Source organism: Phascolarctos cinereus, unplaced genomic scaffold, assembly GCF_003287225.1.
Source record: "Phascolarctos cinereus isolate Bilbo 61053 unplaced genomic scaffold, phaCin_HiC Scaffold_2;HRSCAF=192, whole genome shotgun sequence".
Taxonomy (NCBI): Eukaryota; Metazoa; Chordata; class Mammalia; order Diprotodontia; family Phascolarctidae; genus Phascolarctos; species Phascolarctos cinereus.
Genome location: NW_027555625.1, coordinates 110,113,295 through 110,137,690, shown reverse-complemented (window position 1 = coordinate 110,137,690; position 24,396 = coordinate 110,113,295). Strand labels below are relative to the sequence as shown.

At 35.3% G+C, this 24,396-nt stretch overlaps 1 protein-coding gene across 4 annotated transcripts in view; it reads right to left on the bottom strand.

Moving 5' to 3' along the window:
• Positions 1-418: 418 nt before the first annotated feature.
• Positions 419-24,396, bottom strand: part of PAPOLG (poly(A) polymerase gamma) — a 48,239-nt gene continuing 24,261 nt past the window's right edge. Inside the window, exons 9-23 of one of the 4 annotated variants that reach the window (XM_078149529.1) lie at positions 23,267-23,405; positions 19,084-19,156; positions 18,563-18,683; positions 18,126-18,210; positions 17,572-17,625; positions 14,220-14,339; positions 13,898-14,007; positions 11,220-11,341; positions 10,675-10,850; positions 10,078-10,187; positions 9,780-10,003; positions 7,139-7,204; positions 6,860-6,916; positions 4,621-4,715; positions 419-4,534 (exon numbers count right to left, since the gene is read on the bottom strand). In XM_078149529.1, the coding sequence (XP_078005655.1) occupies positions 4,519-4,534; positions 4,621-4,715; positions 6,860-6,916; positions 7,139-7,204; positions 9,780-10,003; positions 10,078-10,187; positions 10,675-10,850; positions 11,220-11,341; positions 13,898-14,007; positions 14,220-14,339; positions 17,572-17,625; positions 18,126-18,210; positions 18,563-18,683; positions 19,084-19,156; positions 23,267-23,405 (1,568 nt within the window). In that variant the 3' untranslated portion in view covers positions 419-4,518. Of the gene's footprint in view, positions 4,716-4,892; positions 4,988-6,859; positions 6,917-7,138; positions 7,205-9,779; positions 10,004-10,077; positions 10,188-10,674; positions 10,851-11,219; positions 11,342-13,897; positions 14,008-14,219; positions 14,340-17,571; positions 17,626-18,125; positions 18,211-18,562; positions 18,684-19,083; positions 19,157-23,266; positions 23,406-24,396 lie in introns of all 4 variants that reach the window. The other 3 variants (XM_078149530.1, XR_013484565.1, XM_078149531.1) reach the window with 3 other exon arrangements.

Below are 24,396 nucleotides of genomic sequence, written 5' to 3'. Positions count from 1 at the left end.
AAGATTATGCTGTTAAATCAGCAGCAGAGCAAATACAAACCGAAGTTCTGACTCCAAATCTTAACTTCCTATTTTACAATGCTGCCTACAGAGTAACAGGAAATATTCATTCTGGTCATATTTCCTATGCCACAAATGAGCATTTTTGTATCCAGAAAGTAGCCACTGATTTTTCTGATAACATCTTAGTTTATACTTTCATCTTTCAACAAATCAGGGGTGGGGAACCTGCAGCCTTGAGGCCACATGTGGCCCTCTACGTCCTCAAGTGCAGCTCTTTGAAATCCTTAATAAAAGGATCTGTTGTTAACTTTGGATTTAGTCAAAGGGCTGTACTTGTAGACCTAGAGGGCCACATGTGGCTTCAAGGCCACAGATTCCCCACCCTGGAAACCATTAACAGAGCTGCTGAAGCAAGTTTATTTGATTAGTTTATTTGACACATGTATACAAAGTCCATGTATACAACCAAGAAATAAGACAATCTCAAAGGCAGAAAAGATGAGAATTACACCAACATCCATCTAGAAAAGAAAAGCAGCTGTACTAATTTCACATAATGTAATTATGTTCACAGCACCATTTATCTCAAAGATATTTAAAGTGCTTTACAAACCAACAAGGTTGTTTTTTGCTGCAAACCTGGCAATTCTGGAAAATAAATACTGCCTTTAAAAGATCAGCAAAGTACTTTAAAAAGGAAAAAAATGTGAATACTGCACAGGATCTTCTATTTAACACAGGCCTAAAAAGGAAAATCCAAAGAAGAAATTACGGGTTTGGATTTACCCTGAAGACTAATGTAGGTTGAATTTTCATTTTTCCATCAATGACTATCCCTTAACTACCACCAACCTCAGAGCTTAAGTTAATACTGTTTAGAAAGGTCCAGTAAGTGCTTCTCTTATCATAGGTACCATTCTGAATCTAATGTTCTTCACGGTAAAGGGTTATCATTCAATTAGATGACCTGGTCCTGGAACAATGCCACTTACACAAGGCAAGTTAATAAAAGAATATAAACGCCTGGTTTCTTTGCTTCTGGTCAAAGCACTAGAAGTTAATTCTAACTTCTTCAACATCCTGCTTCAATTGGGCTGGAACTTCAAGTCTCAGTCGAAGAAGTTGGTTCTCATGTTACATATTTGCAATGAGACAGTCCTTGCTTAAAATACACTTTGCTAAAAGCACTCAAAATTTAGCCTGAGTGTTTAAAAATTCTTTTTCAGAAATGAGAAAAATGAGTAAAGTTTATTAACCCACCCATTTCTCATCTCTCTTTTGTTGACTCATACTACATAGCATTGCTACTTATTTCAGGCACCCCTCTTTCAAAAGATAGGGCATAAAATATTTATAGGTGATACACTAATCAAGTGTAAAATACTCCATGTTTTCTATTTTAAAAACACGTGATCCTTTAAAGCTTTAGGACATGGTGGAAAACAATTCAGTCTATATTGCTAATTTATGTGTCAGTTTAGCAAGCAATGCATTTCAATGTTGCCTAGTAAGTTCTTATGGTTTAAAATAAACTTAATCTCTTTGCAGGTAGCAAGCACTAACAACACTTTTTAATTCCCTTACCCAATCCCTCTCTCTTCATCGATCCCACTGCAAAGAAAATTAAAGGCATATGTATATATCTCGTTAACTGGTGAATTCTTCTGGCTTTAAACTTTTAGTTGACAGTTTGTTTAGCACTATTCTCTAGTAGCTAGTCACTGGTAACTAAGCAGAATTTAATACCTTTGTGAAAATAAACACCTCAATTCAAGAATAACCAATTTTCTCTGGTGTAATGATAGTACATATCTTTGTGCAACTGTCTATGTAACTCAAACTAAACCTTAGTGTGTCTACACAGATATGCAATTCCTACATCCTTTCTTCTACATAAGCACAAGCAACATAGTAAAACACAATGAATCTGAAAAGTTCTACCTATTGTTTAGGGTAGAATACATTTAGATTCTGACTAAGCTTACTTTTGGAGTGCACCTGATCAAGCTTACCCTTTAATCTTATGCAACAAACTGATGTAATTCCTACTGCCAAATTACCATAGGAGTTTAAAAATGCTGTATTTAAAGTTGAAATTTGAAATGAATCCTAAATGCTATAAGAATCCAGTGTTGCTTATATGATACTTTATTTTCTCTTTGAGAAATGCTGGTTGGGCATCCACACAAAAAGAGAGAAGCAGGGATTGACTTCAAGCTCAGTGGAAATGAAGTATGAGGAAAACTTTTTTAGTAAGTAAAGGAAAGATTCCATACTTGAATACATATTCTGTTCATATAGAAAACAAAGAGGATAGTCTTAAAAGGCGAAAGGAAAAGAAAAATTCTAGATGGGGTGAGGATGACTGGATGTTAACATGGGAATTCAAATACAGTACCCTACATCAGCAATGATTCATCAAATCTATTAGTAGTCTTTAAAAGTTAAGGAGTTGGACAACAACTACCAAATATTAAAAGACAAGAATCATCCAATCTTGTTCAAATAAGTTATCTGGGAAACAAACACCAGCAAGTGACGCAGCGTCTATTAAGTGTTATAAGATAAAGGCAAGGATGTAAGCTTATTGGCTAAGTTTACTAAGGAAAATAGTAGTTGGGTTATTCCTGTTTAAAACAATTAAGGATAGTAATAAATTTTCTTCTTCCTTCTGTCATTTCTTTTAGAAAGCTTTGCTATTTCCTTTTTCACAAATTAGGCACTATAAATATTCATTTCCATGAATATGAGGGGAGAAAAATCCATTAAAAAAAACCAAAAAAATTTAATAGATTCGGAATATAGTCAAGTACTGAACTGAACTGCCAAAGTCTTTCAACTTAATGGCCAAGATTTGCAAAAAATATTAGTTACTGTTACCTAATCTGCTACACATGTACCTACAATTTTTGTTCAATAAAACACACATGCCAACCAAAGACATTTTTTTCTCATTTGAATCGAAATTTGGAAAGGTGAACGTGCCAGTTTGCTTTTTATCTACTAGACCCGAATGCTTAGTAAGGAGACAGCTGATGATGCTAACATATATGCATATAAACATATAGATATACATATCTAACTCTATATGTATATATAGATACATATATGTATATAGATATATATGGAAGGAGGGAGGGAGGAAGAGAGAGACACACACACACACAAAGATAAACAATGTAGGTGATATGATGTGTACTTCTTTTAAATGTGCTTCTTCCAATCCTAAAGGTAAGATTTTTTTTAGCATAATACATGTAAAAAATTAAAGTGAGACGGTAAAGGTTTTAAAGTTTTCTCTTTGAAAAGATGGTATCTTACAGTACATACAAAAATACTCTGAAAATACATACGACTTCATTTACAAAACATTGAATCAAACATATTACAAGAGGAATTACATGGTTATGGTTTTTTTTTTAATAAACTGCATGCTTTCATGAAACTTAAAAAATTACTAAGAAATGCACTGAAAAAAGCAGTGTAAAAAAAACATATGTAGTTTGTTAAATGAAGATTACAAAGGCCCTGAGCCAATTAATGGTCATTCAAAAATGCCTTTTAGATTTCAATAAAACCTACTGCTTGTTTCTGCATGCCTGTCAATGGAAAAACATTCTAAGACTGTGGTGCAAAATGATGGTGTAGAATTGTTATGCCCAGTTAATTCCACACCACAAAGATGTATATTTCTCTTGTATTATGGTATTAATTTTCATTGGTACTGGAACGAGTTCTGTTGCTCTATAAAAGCTCTGCAAAAACATGGGTTAACTAACAAGGATGACATGAGATATGGTATATAACAATTCTACCATTCATACACTGACTTTCAGTATCCTGGTTACGTTTTGATTTTTAATAAAGATGCATTTCACAGACCTCCATGGGAGGCAAGTTAGAAAGGATACATGGTGCTTGTATTTAATCACTAGACTAATACTCTCTAGTAACTACCAAGCACCATTTTGACAGAAATGCACACAAAAATTAGTTTAAATATTCTATGTGCCAACCTGTGGGAAAAATAACTTAAATCAACAATAGATAGAACAGACAAGTATATCTACATAAATTGAGAAAGCAGAAATGATACCTCACATTCATGTATCTGACATTTCACAACAGGGCTTCACTGACTAAAGTAAATATGCTGACATTTAGTAGATTACAATTATGGGACAATTTTTTTTGTTTTTAACTTTTCAAAAAGTTCCAGACAATGATTATAACACAAGACTTGAGGAGGGGAAAAAAAATCAGGACTCTTCTATGGTAGTCCACAAGGGCAAAGATGGGTCCCCATAATAGAGGAAGCAAGCATCTAAAGTTAAGGCAATAAAACCCCTAAACTTAAAGCCATAGTATAGTAGACAGTCTGACAGCAGGTGATTCTGGAAAAGTTACACGAAGTAACGGGAATATCCTACACCATCTGCAGATCAAAGTGAAGATATAAAAATTCAAAACCAGATCAGGGTTTCCAGGCTGATGACTGTTAACTCTCACTGTATTTTATGTAGGACAGCAACTGCAATAAAAAAAAAAGAGTAGCTGCTTGTGAGCCACTAAACCACTGCATATCTTCTTTTATGTGATGAGGCACACTGCCTTTACCGGTTAAGGGTCAGTCGGATGGAATTTTTAATGACACGGATGTTATTTGTTGGAACAGGAGATGATGAATCTGGTAGTTCTTTACTGGGTAGTCTCTGTAAGGAAAAAAGAAAAGAAAAGAAAAGAAAAGAATCGGGAAAGTGAACATAGGCTTCAAAGACCCGAGTATTAATTTAGATACCAAGTAAAAATGACAACTCTAGTCCCCACCTTGCCACAAATCTTTTAGTTCCTAATTTAACACAGCTAAATGTTCTAAGTGTATTAAGTACCTTCTAGTATTCATAAGTAGCTTCTCACTTCAGCCTTTTAGTTCAAGTATTTAAGGAGTTCCACATTTATAGGGGGTGGCGGAGAGGAGAGGGAACTAGGTAGGGAAACATGGAAAGAAGAGAGCATCAAAGAGGGAAATTCTTATTAATTACACCTCTGTTTCCTTAAAGAGGGGAAACTAGTTCTCCTAGTGAAGGTGAGGAGACTAGTTCTTCCTTAAGTCCAACAATGCTGTTACACATATGCAGGAAAATTGGGAGGAATATGGGTCACTCAAGAACAAAATTGGTTACCGCCCTGGAAAGAGCAAAAACTCTACCAGAAGGGAAATCTGGTACCTGATATTAATACCTTTTCATATTCCTTCTGCATTACTTCCACAAAACAGTAAATTGATTGTAAACTCAGATTGTTGGAAAACCATTTGCAAGAAGCTAAAACCCTAAGAAGACTTGTACCGTTTGGTCCCATTTTGTAAAATCACAGAAACAGTGACACCATTGTGTGGGATTTGGGGAACATCATGGAACGAAACACAACTGTGTGATAGATACAGCATTAGTTTCTTACCAAGAGTGAAACGTACTACCTACTTTGATTCTCCCCAGTGCTGCAGAACATGTTAATGAAACTCAGAAAGCCTTTTCCACCTCTTTCTTTCATTTACTCAAACTTTTATTAAAGGCTGACTAGGTGCAATGTGTTGTTGCAGTCGTATCCAACTTTTCATGATGCCTTTTGGGGTTTTCTTGGCAGAGATACTGGAGTAGTTTGCCATTTCCTTCTCTGGCTCTTTTTACAGAAGAGGAACCAAGGCAAACAGGGTTAAGTGACTTGTCCACAGTCACACAGCTTGCAAGTGTTTGAGGCTAGATTTGAACTCGGGAAGATAAGTCTTCCTGACTTCAGGCTGACACTCCATCTGTGAGTCCCATTTGCAACTTAGGGAGATATAAAAATGAGTTCCTGCCCTCAGGGAGTTTACAATGTTGATTAACTGTACTTGTCCTCTGCCTACCAAATACTGTAGTAATTTTAAAAAAAACCCCTTAGGCGTGGAGGAAGAAAATCACTTTTTCTACCTAGGAGGCTTCTAAATTGTAGGGTGGCATAGCCTGATAGACACAATACCTAAGAGCAACCTTAGCTGGGCTTATCCTTGATTGTACAGTAAGACTTAAAAAATGTTTCATGTAGAAAGTGCAACAATTCTTATGCCACTGGGTGTTGAGCATTCTGCTCACTATAAACTTCCATAGATGATCTCTCCATGATTTAAATAAATCTGCTTTCTGATTCATCTGCTAAGAAATTCTGGTTTATTATTTGGGGAAATTCCATTTAATCTTGAAATATTAATCCAAATTTTATTACCTTTGATTTTTGTATTTTATCATCTCCACGATGACGCTACTATTTATTTAAATATTGAATTTTCCTAGAATGTAATTATTTGCTCAATATTGGAGATGTGAGGTTGATATGGAAAAGATACTATGAATACCATTTGTTCTTCCAATAACAGTACACTGTAAATAATGTAGTGTAAAATTACCAAATATTATATTTTGGTAGTAAGGATTGTGATAAAGGACAATGGTTTTATACTGCCATGCCAGCAGATTTCTGCGCTTAATCCCCATTTGTTTCCTAAAAACTAAGACAGAAAAGTTAAAAAAAAATGACTATACATGTCCTCCATGAAGCCTAATTTCCCTAACTCATAATGGTTTCTTCTTTGAACTGCAAAAGTAAAGTTAGTAACATGCAGTTTAATATTTGTTTGGTTTCATATATTTATTTCACTTCCCCAGTTAAGTAATGGCCCTTGCTTTCAAAGAACTTACAAAATATATATATTACACTATATCTATAGTTCCCTGCAGCACTTAGCAGAAGTAAGCATTTAAATATTTAAATAATTGAGAGTGTAGCTACAGAACTTTACCTCTAAACTATTCATTACCTGTAGTCTAGATGTGTCAATAGTTGGAATAGGCATAGACTCTCCTCCAAGACCATCCTGAAAGGTCAAAAGCAGGCAAGTGAGGCCTTTTCATTTACTATGAAACAACTTGTGATCACAAATGATGCAGCTCTTACAAGAAAAACAATTGTATTTAACATCCACACAGGATAGAATTTATTTGCCTTGCTTCTCAAAAAGTACTTTCTCCCATATATTATGTACATTATGATGTAGCTCTTTAAAACTAAGTACTTAAGATAAATATTACATACTTACCATTGGTTTTCTCTTCCCATCTTTAGGGGCACAAGATTCTCTGAAAGCTGAATCAAGTCCAATAAACTATAAGAATTAGGATTGAATAAGTATTAAAATCATTTGGTTTTAATTTGCATTTGTTTATACAGTCACATAAACATTTAATCTTTATAATGTGGAGAATAACAAATAAAGTGGGATAAAGTCAGTGGTGGATGGGTACAATTCAACATATTTTTTCTTTATATGTCACTTTCAATCCCTACAATGTGAGGGATCATCCTGATTTAGTCAGAAGTCAGCTACTAAATCCTTCCAAAAAATAACTTGTGAACTTACTACCACCTGCTGGACATGCAGGAGATCAACACCATTACCTAAGTAGATAATGATAATGGGTATTTTCATCCAAAATTCACAATCCTGTATGTAAGTAAACTTGTACTAATCATGTAGCATCTAAAACCTATTACTGATACGGGTGCTTAGGATATAAGCTATTGACATGATTCTTCCACAGTTTAAAACAGGTTTTCTGTTTTCCCTAGCCTTGTCCATTATTCATCTAGATCAGGGGATGCCAAACTATAGCGTGGGTAGTCCAAAGACAGCCTGCTGTTTGTTTTTATACAGCCTGAGAGCCAAGAATCATTTTCACATTTGAAAATACGGTTTAGGGGCAGCTAGCTGGCGCAGTGGATAGAGCACCTGCCCTGGAGTCAGGAGGACCTGAGTTCAAATCTGACCCCAAGACACTTGACACTCATTAGCTGTGTGACTCTGGGCAAGTCACTTAGCCCCAATTGCCTCACTCCCCACCCCCAAAAAAATTCAGGTAAAAATAAGGTTTAATTTTATTAAAGTCAACTGTAGTTTGCTGACCCCTGATTTATTCCCCCTAACAATAAGGCTGAAATTCCTCTACTGACATCCTATTCTGGAATATTTAATTGTGTATGCAATAGGGTAGGGTGGGGTGAGGGAGGCAGAAGATAAAGAGACTTGAAAAAGAGCTCAAGCTGTGTCAGGTCTGCCCAGCAATGGGCTAAAGTGTCTTTCATCCAAGAACTGGAAGAGCTAAATTCAGAGAGTATCTTGGGCAAAATGTCAGCAAAAAGGTGATGACTTTTTTGGCAGCAGCAATTATCAAAACAATTGCATAAAGGGATTGTGATCTGTGGCAGGGGAAGAAATATTCATACGGAGAATCTAAATTCCATAAGCATAGGAATTGTGCCTCTTCTAAATCTTTTATCTTCCCAGTGCCTTACCCATAGTAGTACGCACTATAATGTTTAATTCTAAAGTGCTAAAATACGGCTGAAAATCTTCAATTTGCTTTTAAAAAAATCAGATAAATGGAAACTTGAATGACAATTTAAACAATGTAATAAATAACACCATACCTAAATTAATTCACTTATTTAGTACCAAACCAAACTATCGAAGTGTTACTTTCTAGTGCTAAAATAATTAAATTCATACAGAGGAACAAAAGGTCAAGATCTCAAGGGAAATGATAAGAAAAAAAAAGTGGGAATAAGTCTGCTGGAACCAAATCCCAATAACCATTAAAATGATTTAGTACTTATCAAAGGATAGAAAGGTTATACATTATACAGCAGTAAATTAACAGTGCCATGTTATTTGATAAACCCGAAGACCCTATGAGAAAACTGGACAACAGCTTGGCAGAAAATAGGTATTAACCAACATATATTAGTATAGTTTCTCTCAAGAGATGTGTATCTATACCAAGATCAATTCCAACTGGATGTTAAGGTGATCTCATAAGCAAATTAGAACAAGGAAGAAATCAACCTTTTAGATCTATGGATATGGGAAGAGTTCATGACTAAACAAGAGATACAGAGGATCATGGAAAATAAAATGGCCAACTTAATTACGTAACACTTTAAAGGTTCTGCACAAACAAATCTAATGTAGACAAAATTAGAATGGAGCTAGGCAAATGAGGGGAAAAAAAATCTTTGCAGCAAGTTTCTCTGTCAAAGACTGTACATCCAGGATATATGAGGAACTGATTCATTTATACAACTCCAAGAGTCATGGTCCAATAGATAAACGGTCAAAAACTTTGCAGAGCTAGTTTTCAAAGAAAAAATCTAAGCTATCAACAGCCATATGGAAAAATACTCTGGATACTATGGGAAACTAGGTGGGCCTATACTAAATGATGTAGAGTGAATCGAATAGAACTAAAACAATTTACACAACATTATAAAGAAAAAGAAGTCACAAAGATTTCAAAAACTGATCAGTGCAATGATAAACCATGAGTCCAAGTGACTGAAGATGAAACATGTTGCCCACCTCCTGTCAGAGGTGATAGACTTAAGATGCAGAATGAGACATACATTTTTGGACATGGCCAATGCGGGAATTTGTTTTGCTTGACTATGTATATTTATCAGATTTTCTTTTCTTTTTTCTTCCAAGTCCAATGTGGGTGAGGAGTGCAGTGGGAAGGAGAGTTAATAAATGCTTATAAAAGTAAACACATAGAAGAGAAAAAGTAAAATAAAACAACATTCAGGCACTGAAACTGCTCAAGAGAACTGAGAATGTCTATGAGGAATGTCTGAAGTAATTTCTAGTAGCATTAATTGAACCAAAAAGCTACAAAGAATGCCCATACCTTTTCTATGTCTTTTAACCTTTTAGGAGATCCATCTAAAGAAGGCGAATGAGATCTCTTGGATATAGCACTCTTAGATGTTAAACTTAACATTCCATTTTGGTGTTGCTGCCCTTGGACTAGATTATGAGATGTTATTATACGAGGAATGACATTTCTTCCTACTACAGTAGGAATGGTGCAGATAGCTGGAGGTGATATGGCTTTTATTGTTGAATCAATTTCTGCAAAAGAGGAATTCTTTTAGACTATAACAAACACAGTGGAATTATTAGTAGCAAGAAGTCTTGATACATACTTGAACCAATAACTGGGATAGATAATCCTTGAATTGGAGGTGAAGGAACAACATCCAAAGGCTTTTCTGCAGTGGTGGCAGGTGCTGTTTCATCAGGTTCAGCACAGCTGCTGTTAAAAAGAAAAAAAAAAATCTAAATTTGCTAATGATTTAAAATAAGCCAAGACTTAATGACAAAAAAAATCCCATATTAAACTTAGGGGTTTACGGAAGATGGAGAGTTAAGGAGATTTTTAAAACCTCAAATGCAAAAAGGAAATTTATTTATTCCTACTTGTTGACTGGTCATAATTCTCCATTAACATGCCTTCATTCTTGTTCATTATACAGAAATATCAATGAGTAATTAAAAACTTTCACTGAAAGACTATATCCAAGAGCCCTTTAAAATCTGAAGACTGAAGTGTAGTCTATGTTTAGAAAATACCATATGCTAATGACAGTGCCTAGCAACCTAAGAAGGTTAAACATTTATGCTAACTTTTTTTTTAAATGGCGGTTAGGTACAAAAGAAAAGTGTTAAAAAAGATTCATATTTTGGGTCAAAACATATCCTAAAAAAGCTATTTAATGAAAGATTAAATTAACAACACAGACCTTTCCACTTCTACCACAGGAGGACTCTCAGGCTTGGAATGCTTGTTTAATAACACAGGGGAACTAAAAGGTGTTCCACTATCAGTATCTCTGGAACTATCCAAGCAATTTCCATCTAAGGATGATCTCTTTGACTGAAGTCCACTAGCACTTCGACTGATATCTTGGAGGCTTTGCTGAGAAAAAGTTCACAGGATTAAAATTAAAACACAAACAGAAGCCAACAATTGGAGATATAAAGAACATGGTCAACTCAATTATCTGCAAGCAGATGAACTATCTGTGGATGAATAAAGGCAAAATTTAAATCTGGGAATGGCTTTGTTCATATAAATGTCTATGCTGTGAATACTCAAGGAATGCATACTTAATATCAGCCCAAGTAGGAAGGCAAATGTATACTGGTCTATTCCAAAATGTAAAAACAGATAGTTTGTAATTATCTTTTGTCTTGGAATTTGCTCCATTTGACGTCATATCTTTTCTTATGAGGGTGAAAAATTAGGAATCAGCTAAGCCAACTAAGAACCAAGCTACATACTTACCTTCTTTTTTTTTTGCAAAATTTCTGCAGGAAGATAATGATGAAGCTGCTTTTTCTTTACATGAGTTGCTTCAATCTTCATTCCTTCTTTTAGCATGTTTATGTTGTTTGCTTGCCTATATACTGTGAAACAGCATCTCATTAAGTGGAAATCTTACTTTTAAACTGCAACAGCTCTGGCTTTTCTTAATAAAACAAACTAGCATTATGTCCAGGCACATATGAGACCAATATCCCAAAACATCCTCATGATCACATCACCATTAAGTGCATGCACAACATGACTGATTCAAAGATGACCAGACCAGAAGTATCTTTGAAAATATCTTGATTAAATGTCTGTTCAATCTAAGACCCGTGTAGAATTAACAAAAATAGGACCAATCTACTCCCCAGTATCTAGTCAGATGGAATAGAAGGCAAATTAAAACAAATGAAGTTTAGTTTCACACATATCAAATTGGCAGAGAAGATAAAAGATGAAAATAAGAAATGTTGCAGGGACTATGAGAAGTTCGGCACAATACTATATTGTTAGCAGAGCTGTGAATTGGTCCAATTCTTGTGGAAATCAATTTGTAATTATAATCAAAAAAGTACTGAACTGTTCATAACTCATCCCACTACGGAATACAATGTATTCCCACAAGGTCAATGACAGGAAGTCCCACAAATTCTCAAAACATTCACATGACTACTCTTTAGCTGGGGCACTGATTACATGGGAATGGCTGGTGATGTGGTGAAATGTGACTGTGCCATAAGAAATGATGAATGAGACAATCAAAGGAATGTGGAAAGATTCATATTAACTGACACAGAGAAGAGAAAGCAGAGAAAGGAACATATATGACTAAGATAATGTAAAGGAAAACGTTAAGAGACACCAGAATGCAAATTACATGTAACATCTTAATCTTGGTTCCAGAGGACTTCTTTACAGGTTGTGAACTACTGATGCAAACTGTCACTAGTAAAGCCACTTGCAATTGATAGGCAGAGGTTTGTTTCATTTTTACTATTTTTCTCTTTGTTATAAAAGTGTTCAAGGTGAGATTTGTGGGAAATGATATACAAAATAAAAAGTATTAGAGTAAAACATTTAAAAGAACCAGACTAGTCAAGATTAAATTCAACAAAACTTTTATTAATCAACATGAAATGAAGTTATAGGCAGAGCAATAACTAAATGCAAAACACTGTGCTGCACAAGCCCTTCATCTGAGTTCCCAACATCTTCCCCCTTTTATGTGCCCTGACCTGTGGAGGGACTCATCTACTCTCAATTCTTCCTCAATCTGTCCTTTGCGGCCTATGTGTTGGTTCTGGGTACAATTTAGCTCACAAGTGGCTTCCCCTTAATATTTTAGGCAAAAAAATGTTCTAAATTAAATAGAAAAAAAAGAGCAGCTTACAGGCAGCACTGGCTTTGGAGTCAGGAGGACCTGAGTTCAAATCCCACCTCAGACACTTGATACTTACTAGCTGTGTGACCCTGAGCAAGTCACTTAACCCCACTGCCTAGAAAAAAAAGCTTAACCACCTGAAATTTATGGCTAATGTGGTAAGGTTTTGGGCAACACTTGAGACTACTTGACTCTCTCATGAAACTGATGAAATTACATCAGTGACATACATAACCCTGGAACTGAAACTGAGATAAGCCTCTGACTTAATAAGCCTCACAATTCTCATGAACAGTTTAGTTTGCTATATACCAGTATTCTCACTGACTTCATCAGTGTTTCTACTGAAAAAAACTTGGAATCTTTGTGCTTTGCAACAGCAGCTCACATTTACATAGCACTGACACATTGCTTTACATATCTCCTTTGATCCTCTTAACAACCCTGTAAGGTAGGGGCTAATTTATGATTTTCATTCTACAGATGAGAAAACTGAAGCTCACAGAGGTTAGGCAACTTGCCCATGGATACAGAGCTATTACCTGTCTGAGGTGGGATCTGAACCTCAAGCCTTCCAAGTCCAGCATTCCAGACCTCTTTGCCTTGCTATGGAAGTCATGTAGCAGGAAGTGCAGGTTCTTCAAGGATGTGTCCTATGTCTACTCCATATTACTCTTCCCCATTTACTTTAACTTCTATGATTCCAGAACAGTCAAGACTCTACAAAAATGTATTACTTATTGCAACAAGTATAAAATGTTTCTCCCTGGCTTTCAAGATTCTCCCATAATAGGTTCCCATCTTACCTATAACATAAAGAAATTCAAATTCTCTCTCTCAATCTTCTTGACATTTCAGAAATCACTAAAAAATTTCATAGTGTTTCTGTTACTAGAAAAAACTTTACAGTTGTGGTACTAAGAGCAATTGTTTTTCTAGTGTACACCATTGATAGTTATACCTCCTTAATTTTCATGAGGCTATTATAGATAGCAAAATAACTATAGAATGAGTTCAAACAAATAGCAAGAGCACAAAAAAAATCGAAGTGTCACTACAGAAAAAATGAAACATTTAGGAATCACTTTACACAATGCCATTAAGAGTAATAATTTAAAAAATTGTTTCAGTGATGCTATTTAGCTCTTCTCACAGCTGATAAATACTGAGCTGGGTGGCCAAAAAGGTTACACTGAGTCCATAGCACACACCTAATAAGCCTTTGATCCATGAAACTGGGTCCAAATTAAAAAAAAAAATCTATTAGTCTTACCTGTATCAGTAAAAGACTGAATATCATATGTTAAATCTATGTTAACACTTTCTGCATTTTCAACTCGCCGGAATATTATTCCAAGGAACCACATTGATACATAGTCACTCCTTTTAAAAGTAGAAAAAAAAATTTTTTAGGACATTTCCCTAAATTTAACAATGAAAACTAGATACTTAAAAAAGTATTTTCAAACTTTTAGTTTGAAAGTCCCTCTGCTAGCCTAAGCATAAAACTTTAAAGTCCATCACTATAGATTATGAACATTCCTAAACACTAAAATGTTAAGACACACTAGTTCAAGTAAAGATTTTAAACTTACTCTTTATAATGTTCCTTGTTCCCTGGAAATGACTGAGGATTGACATGGGCAAGAGTAATAAATTCATTCCGCTCCAAATTTCCAACAAGTACACGGATTTTAGATTCAACTAAGCCAACCCTAAAAGGAAAAATGGGATAGTTTTCATGGTTTTATTCCAGTATTAAATTTGGTGGCTTGCAGATTAGCCACAGCAATAACACCCCCAAGTGTTCAAAGATGCACATTAGCTGTGGGGTAAGGCAATTGGACTTAAAATGTGGTTGCCTTCAAAACTCCTTACTTCTAGCCCTAACTTCAAACTAAGCCACGTATGTACTAGGCATAGGTAAAGCAACTTGTTTGCAAGGAAAAAGTATTTAAAATTTCTTGTCCATTTTTAATTACTGAAGTATATACCATTAATTATTTAAAATTTCCATATTTGGCTTATATTCATGGTATACCATTATAATTCAAAAAAATTTATTACATGTCTATTAAATACAAGCCACTGTGTGTTAGATGTTGGGAATCCAAGGAAGAAAGAGTTTTTACGGGACATTCTATATTGGGAGAATGACATGTATAAAGGTAGGTATAACAACAAGTAGGAAGCGATAGGGGCAATGAATAAAGTGCCAGAGAAGGTGGTATCAGAACTAAGCCTTGAATGGAGATCGGATTCTGAAAGGTGAAGAGGGATAGTACATTCTAGGCATGAGGGGTGGCCTCTGCGATATACAAAGTGGAAGGAGACTAGCATGTCAACTTTGGAAAATAATCCAATCTGTATGGGACATACAGCATATGAAAAGGAGTATTGGGAAATGAAGCCAGAGTATGGACAGTACCAAACAGCAGGCTTTATATTTTATCACAGTAGCAAGAGAAAGCCACTGAAGCTGGCTGAGCACGGGAGTGGCCTGATAAGATCTGTGCCATATGATGATAACTTTGGCATCTGTATGAAGGACAGTTTGGATAGGGGGAAAGTAGAGGCAGGTGGACCAATTAGGAGGCTATCATAATAGTAATTCAAAGAGATGGTCCTGAACTTCTGTGGTGGCAATACTTACTAAATAAAGGGGATTAATGGGATAAATCTCATGTATGTAGAATAAAAAGGACTTACTTCCTATACCCAGTTAGGTGCTAAGGGTAAAACAAGAATAAGAATATCTCTAAAGTTTCAGACTACTAAATTATTTTTTCATTCTGCCTAAACAGTCATGACTCCTTTCAATACTAAGTCCCAATTTAAAATGTTCAATTTAATTTCCATGGGAAATTAGAGACCATCTAGTTCAAAATTTAATAGCTCTCATTTAATAGATGAGAAAGCTGAGGCAGTAAGCATTAGAAGTGGGCTCTGAACCCAGGTTCTCTGACTCCACAGGCCTTGTTTCCACTGAGCTAAGTTGTCTTCCAAATGTACCAGTATTGCAAAGAGTAAAGCTTACTCAATTTAAAAGATAATTTGTTTACTGACCATATACAAGGGGTGTGACATAACTAGTCATAGCTAATACAAAATTAATATGCTAGCTCCTCCTTTCTAAGAGTCTATAATCTGGTTGTAAAGACAAGATTTTTATAAAATCATATTCCTTCTGAGCCACCTCCCCTTTACCCTCTTTTATACAGATATCTTACTCCAGATTTCAACCATTTGGAACTTTACCACAAATTTTAAAAGGTCTCAGAGCTTCAAAGAGTGGTTCCAAAGCCCATGTATTTATGTATACAGTAAGGCAGTTGATTCAGATTATAAGAAGCAACAGTGGCACACTGAAGAGCAGCAAGGAATGAAAACAGAGGGAAGTGGCCAGAAGAACTAAAGATATTTAAAACATTAATTCTACTATTTCAGGAAAAATAATCCTCAATACACCACATAGGGACATTGCTGGATTACAAAACAATGGAGTAACTATATTCATAATAAACTTGAGTCATCTTAAAAGGTTAAAATTATTATTTATATTAGAGAAACTCAACATATTTTAGAAAGGCTTCAATTAAAAAAAGTAGTTAGTAATTAAAACAAAGGGTAAACTTTAGTTTCCCAGGAAATACACTTATGTTGACTATCTTATTCCTTGATGACGAAGCATTATCGTGTATGCTGATAGGGGTAAACCAATATAGATCACAACCCCTTTACACCTTAGCAGATGGTCTTTGTGAGCTGCTATGGCCAAAAAAATAATCACCTGGTGGCCAAGCCTTTGATGATGAGCCTCTCCCTCTGAAGGCAGACATCCACTCCATTGCCGGGCCTGTACTCGAAGCCAGCTTGGTAGGACCTGCTAGACCTTGTGCTCCACTGGCATAGCCTTCGAGAACCCAGGGTCCCCTCCATGCCATGATGAGTAGGAAGGACTTTAGTGGAGGTACTATATATAACTAAGCGCTAAATTGGATATAATCAAGTGACAAAATGCATGGTACAGACAATAAATGGTATGGGCAAATAGGAAAGGGAGATAGCAATACTGACCGGAATTATTAGAAAAGGCTTCATGGAGGGCGTAAAGTTTAAGATAGGTATACACTGGGCTCACTCCTCTAAGTCTCAAATCAACTGGCCAAATTGAAATGTCATCACATGCAACAAAAAGATATTCTACCAGCCTGGTTATGTACTTGATGCCTCAGACTGCCATTTGAAAGGGAGTTTGGTAACCTTAATTCTACACATTAGATGGTAGTGTGCTGCCAATATGGACTATGTTCTCTGACCCATTTGGTGACCTAACTTGATTCAGATGACAGACGGGATAGGACTGGCCACAGAAGCAAGGGATAAGACTATGATTTCAGGGGTGCTAGAAAAGACCTACCTCAAAATAACTGTGTGTCTAGTTATAGATAATTTAAATTTCATTTTTAAAAGGGTAAACCTTTCATACAACAATTAGAAATAAGGCTTAAATGAAAATCTGGGAAAGACTATATCAATCTAAAGTTACACTAAGGGCAAAAGATTAATATGTAGAGGGACAGCACCAGAAGGATGACACTGCCTAGGAAGGGAGGTTGGGGACAGAAGACAACCTTTGTCTACTTATAATTCTGCCTAAGGCTGGTCTTGACACATACACAGTGGCCCGTGTGGTCAAGAATCTTAAAACAGAAAACAGGGAAAAGAGAAGGAAAACTGCCTTGTACATGCACCATTAACTCTGAGCTACCCCCCCAAATATGAAAAAAATTGCTCAACACCAGTTATTAAATTCAGTGCCACTAAAATGGCCACTCAACCTCAAAGCAGAAAAGTTAAGGATGCTGTTAAGGCAAGAAAATTTCTTATATCTATGTGGTCGAATTATATATTTGAGGTTATAAAAAAGGAAAAAAGCAGTCTTACCATTCTAAATGGTTCTCTTCTGTGGATGCACTGGCAGTCAACACTATATAATGTCTATGAAGAATTTTCAATATTAAACAGCCATTGGGGATTCAAGAGGGAAGTGAGGGGAAAAAAAAAGAATAGTCAGTCAGTATATATTCATCATTTCCATTACTCCTCCTCCACCAGCACCACCATCACTCTCTGCGTCTCTTCTTTAGCTACAGCCATATAATTAAGGTATAATCTTAGATGAATTTATGTCCTCACTGAAGTACAGTACTACTGGCACCCACACATTACAACCTCAAATGAATATAATATTTTATGAAAGAAATCATGGTCTAACTTCCAAAAACCAAGTTTTAGAACCCCATTTAAAGAAAAAGTTACTGTAAAAACCCATTAGATGTGAAAATAAACACTGTATTTTATACATAACTTGCATGTATCTGCCACTGTATTCCAATGTTTATCAAAAGCATTAAACTACAAAAGTTAAATACAATACAGACAATATGTCTATCAAACATCTAACCCATTTAGACAATTGTATTTTTGAATACAAATACCTGTATTTTTGAAAAAAATTTGGTGGTTCAAGAAGTTTGGACCAGTCTGATTTTCCTTGAAGTATTTCACCTGTTACTGCAAGACCTATTTTAAAATAAGACACAAAAATCTGCTGTTATCTTTTACTCTTAGAAACTCTAAACCTTTGGGTAAAAATTTCATCTTAGCTAACTCCTTTTCAACATACAAAAACAAAGTTTCAATTATATTAGACTATCTGTTTTTGTTGTTATTCCAACATAAAAGAACGCTTTGGAAACGGAATAGAATTAACATTATCAATTTCAATAGAACACTAAGAACAAAGAAATCAAAATAACCTTTAAATATTTTTCTTTACCAATAACTACAATGCTTTTTTGCTTTGAGAATCAAGTTGCCAAACCTAAACTTGTTAGCAGACCACAGATAAAAGGACAGACAACAGAGTGCTTACCTTGTTTGAATTCTTCTACCATTACTGTCCGAGTTGAAGTAGATACATTATATGTAGAATTTTGTTGTGGATAGGCAGGGGTGATTATGGGCATAAGATGATATCTATCGGATGGATTTACCTATGAATTTGGATAATGAAAGAAATAAGTCTTATTTTTATTTCTTTAACAACCATTTATTGAGTACCTACTATGTGGAAGCAAGCTATTTGAGTGGTTCCCATTTCATTTTTCCCCAACCTAAAATACATAAAATAGGAACACAGGTAAAAGTAATAATAAAGTTAATAAATGGCTATGAAGAGAAAGATGCAGCAAGCCTGACCTTGGACAACTTTTAAATATAGAGGTGGCAATAATAAAAATGTTTTTCATTTATTTCTTCTTATCTATCAATACAGCAAAAGGGAAGGAACAGACAGGAGAGGCAGGCAAAAAGGCAAACAGGGCCAGAATCATCACAAATAGATCTGAGCTTGGACAGTAATTAAAGAAATAATGTAACGAATTATTCACATACCCTAGGATCCCAAACAGGTAAATTCAGATTGCTGTCTTCAGGTTGTTTCAAAAGCACTGGATTTGGCCATTCCCTATATAATTGCAGATAAAATCTTTTTTTTTAAGGAACTTGAGAAAATATCAGAACTGCCATTTTTGATCCAAATCTCTTAAGAATGGAAACCTAATTCTAAAGCAGAGTAAATTTTTGTTTACATAACACAAATGGCTTGTGTATACAGTATTTGTTAAAAAAAAATATAAAGGGAAGGATTTTTGTTTCAAAATAGTGTCTTTTTCAAGAGATATATATATACTGTCTTGCATTACGTATCTAAGTAATAGACCTAGGGAACTATTGGCTGCACTGGAGTTTCCATTCCCATCTCTATTCCCCATATCCTAGTACTAGGGATGTAATCTAGTACTAGGGATTAAGTAAGATGTAACCTCATTTTAATACAATGAATATATAATACATGCCAGTTATCTAAAGCATTTTGACACTAAGTTATCAGTTTGGGGAGGGGCTTATTAGTGCTAAGAGGAAAGGGTAACTGTAAGGGTCTATGACAGACTAGCTTAACTCATCCTGAATAAGCTGTCCACTGCCAGCATCAATTGAAACTATGGGTCAACTACCTCCGAGTACTAAGAAAGTAAGTTAGGTTCCTCAATACAATAACTGCTTCAGCATACAAGCACTATGATTTACTATGCAAACAGCAACTTAAATATGTATATAGTATTTTGTCAAGCTGAACATTATGTAAATTTTTTTCCATCAAGCTTAATCATACTTGTTATTGATGTAGACATTATCCCTGAATCAGTGTACTTAGACCACACTTACAGCAAAGATCAGAATCAGAGAAAGACTTATAGCATACAACTGAAACTCAATTCTGCCCCATTTAAACAAGTTACTGACAATGAAAAATGGGCAATGGATAGGAGAAATGACATCAACACTGATTATAATAATTTTATAAAGAAATTTAACTGATACAAATTAACTGTCAAAACCAGATCAAAGGAGCATAAAAAATACCTTAGTTCACAAACACTTGACCTACTTGCCAGACAATGGCCAAAGGTAATACGAGTTGAGAAGTCACCGTAAAAGCTAACAAATGATGATTAGAGGATTACTAAAAGTATCCGCTCATAAATAGCAGCAGGAGCAGTAAAAGACAAAAACAGTTGACAAAAAGCTTGGTGACTTGACCAAAGTCATCATGAAGCATTTAAAGATAAAAATAGAAAAACAAACAGTAGAAAAGTGGAAAAGATCTGCAAACATTTAAAATATATATTTTTATTAGTATCTTTTCACATCACCTACACTTCCCATTGTAGCCCTTCCTTATAATAAAGTATAAAAAAGAATAGCAAATCTAACTGTAGTGGATCAACTAAGATTTTTATAGCAAACTGTTCACCATTAAGTATCGCAGAGATACCACTTGGCTTCTAATATCAATTCTACATGTGTATGTAGAAGTAGTAAATATGATATTAAAGAATTAGGATAAGACCAAGTATACAGAGAGGTGACACAACTTTGAAGGCACTGAGTGTTATTCACAAGATATCAGAAGGAGAGGAAGACAACAAAAGAATCCTACTGACACTGAAAAAAGGGCAAAAGACTATTAATCACCTGCCTCTATCTGCCTACTTTCCCATCTATACAAAATGTTTGAGATGCATCTACACAAGTATTTTAAGACTTTTAGGTATACATTAGCTTTTTCCAAGCAAAATTCCATAGTGGACCATTTATCCCTTTACTATCACACAGCTGACTAAAATATACAGTGAGTACAAGAACCCACTGTGCTCACTATTTGTTGATTAGGAAAAAGCATTTGCTTCCATACAGCAAAATGCTGCCTTAAGACAATAAAGCTGTGTCCTGTCTATATATATCAATATCATTTTAAAATTCCTTGAAAAATGTGTTTAACTACAAAGACAACCTTGTTCAGTAACCCAGGGATCATTAACATCAGGTAAGACAGAAAACAGAAAGATGGATGCCTTCTACTATGATGGAGGTATAAAGTCTAAGTTGATAAAGAGATTCACAGTGGATGGTAGGGGTATAGCGGACAGGAGGAAGAATTCCTCCCAGAGGCTCCTGTTTGGAGAAGATATTGTGTTCCCCTGCAGATCTTTCCATGAGAATCATTCAAGACTTTGGCTTGATAGCTTTATACTTCCTCCATCAACTAATACTGTGTGTTGAACATAGTTGATGCTCTATAATTGTTCAGGGGATAAACCAATGAATGAGCTATTACAAAATCACCTTTAGAACCCGGGAAGCAGGTAGACTCAACCTTAACTTTGGCTACAGATAGATGATGCACAGTCTAGGTGAAGGTTAGAGGTTTCAAGTTTATAAACCAAATAGCAAACTTAGAATTCCACATCAATAATCTTCCAGAGTCTACACGTAGAAAAAGGCACTAAGACTGAAAACCTAGCACTAGGGGAACTATTTTTCTCTGCATTTGTCTAGAGTATTGAATAAATTGAATATGTTCATTCAATTTGATTCAATAAATAAGCATGAAGCAGGCACTGCACTATCCTCTGGTAACCCCCCCCCCCAAACACACGGTAGTAAGTGGTTAACAGATATTTATTGACTGATGTACACTGTTGTTAAATCAGTGAGTATGCATATGATTATGCATATGGCTTGATCTTTGCCTAGCCAATGAAACCTGAAAAACTGGGGAGAAAAAAAAAAAGACTTTGGCTTGACCATCCACAGGCAATTTTTTGCGTACCAAGTACATAAAGAATGTTTATCTTTCAGATTTTAAACACACAGCTGGCTATCATCCAGCTAATGGAGCTTTTTAACCAGCATGTGTTATCAGTGAGAGATATTAAAATTGAAACTGAACTGAGCCCAGAAAAGAGTAAGAGAAGGAGAGTAAGCTGGATTGCTTCCAGGAATTGCAAGGCCTCTTTAATGTCCCAAACATCTCCCAAAAAAGGTCCCATCTTTTTAAAAACCAGTATTCCACCACAGCTGTTGTAACTGAGACACAGAACACAGAAGGCAACAGACAGGTGCATGGGGTATAAGCAGAATGCAACACATAACTAATGAGCAATGTTGCAGAACAAGGATATATGATGGAAAAATGAAGGGCATGTTACATAGTGAGGGAAGCTAGGTAGGCAGTGTGAGTCATTTTGCTATCTTCATGATGTCAGGAGAAAAGCAAGCAGGCCTCCAGCATGTTGGGTGGATCCCTTTTGGTGAAGTTATATGAAGACACAGAGCCGTCCAAGATGGGTAAGCACGAATGGGTTGAAATTGGAAGGAACATCCAAATCAATATGATCCATCTGAGTATTAATAATTCTGATTCTTTCTATATTATCTTCAAAGGCACTAAGTTTTTAAATTTTCATGTCTTTGTTTCCTTGACCTAATATAGAGTGTGTTCAATTATCATTTAAGAATTACTGAAATAGCTTCTCATACCAGACCCTTCTTTAGGTATAATTTCAGCTCTCTATACCTACTGAGCTAAGAATGAGGTGATAGGACAGTGACTGTTCCTAATTTCTGCCTGGAATCAGATGTGAGAATGGGAACTTCTTACAGCCAACAGTCCTTTACTGCCTGAAAGCATAAAAAGTACCAAACACCTTCCCAATACACTTCGAAATTTTTGTTAAATTTTACTATGATACTTCAAAAGACAATAGAATTTTAACAGCATTGCATTCTTTTCTCAGTGCAGATCAAAACTACTCTGTGCCCTAGCAGATTATTCAAAGTGTCATCAGATTGCTAGGACCTGCCAGGGCTTATATTCCATTAGTCTAGAACCCAGTGTCACTTCTACTGCATGATAAGGCACCGAAGAATGACTTTAGCAGAGTAGCCCAATTTTTAAAAGAACTGACATCTTATAGCTATTCAAAGTTAATAAAGATGTTTTTAGTATAGTAAATAAATTTGCTATGATATGAAATTTGTTATAATGGGGTTCTATTTTTATATGCTAGGCCAAGTAGCAACACTACAGGAAGGTAAAATTTACACTAGTGTAAATCAGAATTTAGGAGGAAATACAAAACAAGAGAAGTCTCCAAAAAAACCTTCAATTTACTAACAATTTAGAGAATACACATTCAGAAAACTTACGTTAGAGACGTAAATAACTTACCACTTTGAAAATACTAAAAAGAACTTGTGGACTAAAGTTGATGCTGCTGCATTTGGATATAACTGACAAGTTCTTGCAACCAGCATTGCCCAAGAGACACCACCAAGAAATCCTAGCATGTTGGAATAAATCCCACGTCCTAGGATAAATGAATATTCATTTAAGCTACATTCATTTGTTATTCTTAACTTACATTTTTACTACCTTTCCTCTCACAAAGAAACAAAAAATCCTTAGGAAATGCTAATCATGCCATCTATAAAGCAAGGACCTAAATCATGAAAGTGCAAGTTAGTTGTTTGATACTCTGAACAGGCTTTCCCACAGAAAAATATTATAGACAATGATCAGATTCTCAGAAAAGCCCAATTCTCCTTTTTCCAGGCCAGAGCAGGTCCTGAGCAAAATTTTCAAATAAATTACATTTGCTGTTGGTACCTACTTACCTCCTTCCACATGAAAAAAACAAAAACAAAAACAAACAAACAAAAAAACCCCTCAATTCCTGGTGATCTTCTCTGCTATAATGATACTTCTCCCTCAATGGCTTAACCTATAAAATGTTCCATAATCCAAAACACTCTACCTGCATTTCTCCCTCTGCAATAAAACATTCCATTCTCTTAATATAGATAATCTCACCTAAATGATCTGATCTTTCACAAGGGCATAAATAACTGTAATCACAATTCAAGAAATAACAAATATTCAAGCTTTAACAATACAGTTAACATAAATGGGCCTTTAAATTAATGGAATTTCAGGTAATGTAAAAAACTCCAGCAACTTTTAAAATTGCATATTAAGGTATTTTTAAGGAGGAGAGCCCTCTATGACATGTCTCTTTGGTCAGTTCCTAAGTATTCCAGTTTTCCTACAACTTTTTTCCTTCCTCTACTTCTAATCATACATGTTCTCTAAAAGCAGAGGTGTCAATTTCTGAGGGCCCAACCAGATTAAAATGTAATCTGAAAATGTTTAAACAAAATAAAAATACAATACAGATGTTAATTTGTGGTTTTCTAAGTCAATATGCAAACCACAGGGAATGTGACACCAATGGTGCTCTAAAAGCACCACTGTAGTGATTGTTCCTTAATAGTAATTTTTAAGCTGGTTATTTTCAGTTT